Source organism: Arachis hypogaea, chromosome 16 (genome assembly GCF_003086295.3).
Source record: "Arachis hypogaea cultivar Tifrunner chromosome 16, arahy.Tifrunner.gnm2.J5K5, whole genome shotgun sequence".
NCBI lineage: Eukaryota > Viridiplantae > Streptophyta > Magnoliopsida > Fabales > Fabaceae > Arachis > Arachis hypogaea.
This window is the reverse complement of record NC_092051.1, coordinates 131,226,087-131,232,237: the sequence shown is the minus strand read 5'-3', so window position 1 is coordinate 131,232,237 and position 6,151 is coordinate 131,226,087. Positions and strand designations below refer to the sequence as shown.

General features: G+C 35.5%; 1 protein-coding gene across 1 annotated transcript; it reads right to left on the bottom strand.

Annotated features, from left to right (window-relative positions):
- Positions 1–315: 315 nt before the first annotated feature.
- Positions 316–4,653, bottom strand: LOC112755035 (zinc finger protein CONSTANS-LIKE 14). Its single transcript, XM_025802914.3, has 4 exons — positions 3,668–4,653; positions 2,415–2,570; positions 1,277–1,536; positions 316–521 (listed from the first exon to the last, which is right to left on the bottom strand). The coding sequence occupies exons 1-4, from the start codon at positions 4,430–4,432 to the stop codon at positions 407–409; spliced, it is 1,296 nt and encodes a 431-aa protein (XP_025658699.1). The 5' UTR covers positions 4,433–4,653; the 3' UTR covers positions 316–406.
- Between the last annotated feature and the right edge of the window lie 1,498 nt (positions 4,654–6,151).

Below are 6,151 nucleotides of genomic sequence, written 5' to 3'. Positions count from 1 at the left end.
CACTAAAATCCATAAACTATTTCTTGCTATCCACTGAATATCCTTGTTTTCTCTCCAAATATTTGTGATGTCCATCTCTGCTCCGAAATTAAGGTCTTTTTTTTTATTACATTGACAATAATTAAATTTAAACTTCAATTCTTACGCATGAATGAACGATATCTGATTTTGCCTCAAGTGAATCGGTTATCTGAACCTATCCAAACCAATTTAATTGACTGGTTTACTCCGATACACTACACGTTAACCAACTAAACTTCAAATAAACCATCCACCCAAAACACGAATCAAACAAATCAATAAATACTCAGGGAGTTTCTAAAGAAAACTACAATATATTATTTCTCATTTAGTGTAAAGATATATTTACACAAAGGGCCATGAACTAGTGTCACATTTCTTAATATCATTCTTCGTTTTGAACATCACTTGCATCACTTGCCTTCACAAATCGTCCTTTCACCCTTTTTCTCGTATCAGCCCTCGCTTTTCTCGATTCATAGCGAATGTGCTTATCGTACCTGCACAAAATTAAATTCCTGTCTTTTGAGATGAAAAAAAATGTGATATTTCCAAAAATAAAATAAAGGACATGCTTTAAAACATACTGAGGCCTGAGGGTCAAAAATCAAAATAGACAGTGCTTTATGTATAAGTGTGTAACTGGAAATCGATTGAATTTTCAGTATTGATTGACAGAAGTGTGCCGTAGCATGGGATCCACCAGTTAATAAGCAGTTAAGCACAATAAAAACGTGTACCGTAGCATGGGCTCCACCATTTGCTGGGCAAAACAAATTTTTTGGAGCATTCAAAGCTAAGGGTGTAGAAGTAGAAAGTAGATGAGTGAGTAAATCCTCTCAATTTTTTTTCCTTCAATTGAAGGTATAAATAAAGTGTGATTTTTAATTATATTATTTTCTCTTTCATGTTTTTTCTTAGTCTCACTTATAAACTGTATAGTGAAAAATCACACTTTACACCCTCAAGTGAAGTTAAAAAAAGAGAAGATCCAATTCTGGTGAATAGGTGATTAATAGTGAGTGATAAGGTGGATACTTCAATGATGATGTCTTCACATAAAATCACATTGTGAACTATTAGATGAATTGACATGTTTGACTAAATATATTTGATTGAACCATCTAACTATTTATAATGTGATCTTCATGTGAAGACATCATCATTGATGTATCTACCGACTGATAAAGTTGGTGTCCAAGTAGAAACACGTTTTAAATGTGCAGAAAACAATATATTATAAAATGAATTATACCTTCGAGTTTTCTTCTTTTCCTTGTAGCGTAACATGGCATCCCCTCTATTTTTAGTCAGCTCTTCAAAGTTAACCTTGTCCTTTATGGTGCTAACATTTTCACTCCCACTCACGAGATGCTCCATGTATGCGGCATTGTTGGTGCTACTGTATGTTATGGGTTCAACCAATTTGGACTCTGATGATAATCCACCTCTAGGTTTCTTGTTGCTTTCTTCGTTCTTCATCACATGGTTTGAAGACGACTGATCCGATTGATTCTGAAAATTTTTCATAAAAAGAAAAAAAAATAATTGATTCATTACTCTCTCTCGGCGATATATGGGGCAATAATGAATGACAAAAACCAGGTAAAAGCCCAAGTTTCATGTAAATTGATTAGTTAGCAAGCTCACTTCAATTTCAGCTCCCAATTCATGAAATCAATAAAGTTGCAAGCCAAACACTGCCATCTGGAATAGGGTTTACAGAGTCACAGCATATTAATACTATCATTACATGACTATTTTTAAAGTACCATCTCAAGCTGAGAAAGTGAAGTAGAATTAAATTTGTGACATCACAATCGATCTGCTGTTGTGTGTGCTTGTAGTGTATATAGCTTATAGGTTAAAAATAGGGAACATCACAATGCAACTTGCAAGACTTTCAGTGCATCTACAGCAATAAAATCATGTCATCCTCCATTGTCCCTCCCCATGTGAACTCTGGAGTAGGTACACTTCAAATGAAAGCTCTAAAGGCCCACAATTTTGTCAGTGTGTTTAGATTTCAAAGCCATAAGCCCACATGTACTGCAACTTTCACTTTCAATGTTGATTTTATTTTATCTTTTTCAATTTTAATTTGGTGCAACATTTGGATTCATTATGATTAAACTCAGTCAAAATCTCAGAATCTAGCATATACATCAGTATAGGAAGACAAGAACCAATACAGTATTTGGTCAAGCTCAAGCATCTTCCACATTAGTGAACCCAACCAAATGAAGCTCAGCAGGTCTTTACAGTTCAAAGTCATTTCATTGCATTTCCATAAAAACCGCAATTCAGTGGACTCCTCTAGCAACCCGCATGAGTAAAGACAAATATAAAACTATGCATAAAATGAAAATCATTCAGTGCAAATAATAACTTACATTTCTTGATAGAATATCATCAATTGTTGAGGAGTTGATATTGTGCACATCTTGCAATGTTTTTGGAATCACTAATGAAGCTTCATCTAGATTATCAAATGACATCATTCCTGCTTCACTGCAATCTCTTGATTTTTGTAACTGAAAATCCCATACCTGCAGGGAGGGAAAACGTAATGTATAGCACTAATTAGCATATATTTCATCCCTAAAATCCATTCATTCCATGTTTACACACACCAATACATAGTACTCCACAGTAAGTTTGATTATAAGCACAAAATATAAAAATGCCCCTAACTTAAGGGGAAGGCATAAAATTCAAATACAATTAAAGAGAAGCAATGAAAGAGTATACTTTCAATGATTTGCAGATCAGATTTACAGATTTACAGTTTTACAAAGAGCTTAAGGCTATTCTTACCTATAATTTTTTACCTCAAGTTGAAGCATAAAGAAGCTTTGAGATAGTTAGCATAATGAAAATGCATGATGGTAAAAGTATAAAGGGACTTGATCAAGAAACTTTGTTGTCAAATTTCAAGCTTAAATATCATCATGTAAAGGAAACCCTACAATCAACTACCTATTTTGGCAATCATTGGGGTGACCATTGACTAAATAAAATTTAAGCTTGAACGAAACGATCATTTAGAAAAGTATCAAAGTAAATGACAACGAAAGGTTAGCAGGCCTAGTTGTCCAAGTAATCAAGATTGACTAAGAAAACCCACCCATTCAAAATTAAAGTAAACTGAAACTCTAACACTAATAATTTTGAAACAGACTAATAAACTAGTTCGTCATGTTATTTCATATTAATACAAACACTCATCCTAAATACACACTAAGGCACTATGACACGTCTCAAATACAGAAAAGGCTATAAACCCAGATCTCTATTTTGTCAACTCTATCCATCCAGCCTTGCAGCTTGAAGCCATCATTACCCATTAATTTTTTCCCCCCCAGTTATAACCAAACCTTCAAAAACAAATAATTAAATTTAATTTAATAATAATAATACAAAAGCTTGAAATTCTATAAAACAATGGAATCAGGCACGCGAACCGAATCTTAAAGTAGTTATTAACAGAACAAATTGATCTTTCAACTTCAAATTGACTGATTCGACCTTCATTCTTAATCCTGAATTACCCTTCCCTATACGTTTTTTGTTATTCTTTGACACCAAAATCTGATAACATGATTCATATACTCTAAAAGAAAGAAAGAAAGAAAGAAATCGAAACCTGAGGAGGCTGATACGCAGGATTGCAATTATTCCAGAGAAGATCCCCTTCACTGCCGCAATCATTTCTCTTCACGCTTCCGCCATCAGAAGGCAGCATCAACAAAGAAGTGAACGGCGTTTGTTCCATCAACAACTCATCATCGTTATTCTTGTTATTGTTGTTACGATTCGCACTCCTCTTATTGTTACTAAAACTGTTACAAGTATTCAATTCACCCTTCTCCTCAGCACCCTGAACGCACGGCGGCGTATCAGGGCACAATCCAGCTTCAACTTCTTCGTTTCGATCCGCCGCCGTGCCGTTCCTTCTCGCCATCTCCAGCACCTGCTCATACACCTTGTCCTTCACGATCGGCACAACCGGACCTTTAATCTCGTCGAATCCAGATGTGTTACCGGAGCCGCCGTTGCAGTTGGAGTTGAACTTGAGCTCGATCCCTAAGGCGGCGGCGATTTCGAGGGCGGGGGGACAGCCGGAGAAGCCATGGAGGCGGTGGCGGGCGTGGAGGGAGATGGCGACGGAGGAACTGTTGTGTGCGTCGGAGTCGCAGTCGTTGCAGAGGACGAGATTGTCGGTGGCGCATCGCACGGCGGCAGGTTCGTTGCGGCAGTTATCGCAAATCTGAGAGCGCACGTGCTTGAGTGAGAGGGCGTTGGCGGAGTGCACGTGCTGGTCACATGAGATGCAGAGCTTGGCAGAGTCGGCGCGGCAAAAGAGAACTGCCGTTTTGGAGTCGCAGTAGTCGCACGGTAACAACATCATCACGATGATGCTCTCTGCGTTTTGGAATATTAGGTACCGTTTTGATGATCAAAGAGAATATAGAACTATAGAAGGACTAAAATGAGAAAAGAAAGAGAGGTTTGGAGAAGGGAATTACTGAATTAGGGAAGAGAAGTGAGAGGTTGGGTGTTGTAAGAGAGAGAGAGTATAGTGTAGTAGTAAAGAATAGAGTAGAATAGTGGGGATATAGAATTGATTATGATGAAAGTGCACATGATAAGCATGGGAAGGTGCAGACGCAATCTGGAGGATATGAATGCGACGGGTGTGGGGTACACAGCGGGAAGATATCTTCGCTTTTTGTACCTAGCTGGCGACCCTTACGATGTACATCTGCAACTCTCTCTTTTGCCATTTACAGCTCCTAATACTCCTTTCTTCTCCTTAATTATTCCTATAATCTAAAAATGAAATAAATCTCATCATAAAAAAATGGAAAAGTATATCGAACCAAAAGCTGATTAGCCAAAAAATAAACAAAACCGTTTAATTAGAATCATTTTTTGAATAATCTGTTTGAAAACTGTTCTTGAGATCAGGAAACACAAATCAAAACCCAATTTTTTATGGAATCCAAACACATTTTGGCTGATTTTTGGCTGATATGTTTTTGGTTCCTAGTTGTTCTCTTAAAAATAAAACTGTATACACTTTACTGCACTGTACACTTAATCAACAAATGGTGAAACCTTTTATCCTGCTACAATTCACATGTGATCTTTTTTATAGTTTCGCCATAAATCGATGTAGTCACGTGGGCTTACTCAATAAATTGTAAAACGGTAAAACCTCTACATCTTTAACGTCTTATTCTTATGTGTTAATAAGTAATTGAATAAAAATTATCAATTATGTCCTTGATTTTCAGAACGCTCATAATAATAATCTTAATTTTTATTAATGACAATTATACTTTTTAAATATTTAAAAACGTTATAAATCTGTCTAACTATGAGGGAAACCTTTTTTATTAAACGAAATTTAGTGATATGACTGACGGAAATCTAACGTGATAAAAGGGAAAAAAATGTTTACTTCTCCATTTCTTTTTTATTTGAAAATGAGAAACAATATTTTCCCCAATTCTACCCAAAATCAAAATCCTAAGATGATACCATTGTCATGAGTGATAATAATCAGAAGACTCAATCAAAGAAAATTAATAGCTTTAAAAGGTTCGAAAAATCTGAGAACAAATACTACGATGGAACATGCTTCTACCGATTTAACTATTTTGACCTGAATTGATAGAATTTGCTATTGAATTTATTTGAGCAATGTTTAACTGTTTTGATGATTCGTTTGTTATTGTTGTTTTGTTAGGAAATTGTTATTTTAATACTTATTTTGTTGATTCATATTGCTGCTCTGCTAATTTATGCTGATTAGTTGCTTTTTGCCTTATGCATTGCTAGTAATGTTTCATGATGTCATTATGTGCTTTTTCGAGTTTACATTTTAAATTTTTTGGATTGTTTGGCCGGCTATTCTGATACATTTCTACTAAAGGCTGCTGATTTTTTGGTATTACTGTTGTTGAATTTGGTGAATGGGTGTTGCAAGGTCCATATTGATGCTATTTTATGTTGCTATGACTTTGTATACCACATGTTTGATTGTTTGCAAATTTGCCTCAGTTTTTTTTATTGAACATTTTAGTCACCTTCTTAAACTCATTGCTTATTCTCATCTTGTTTT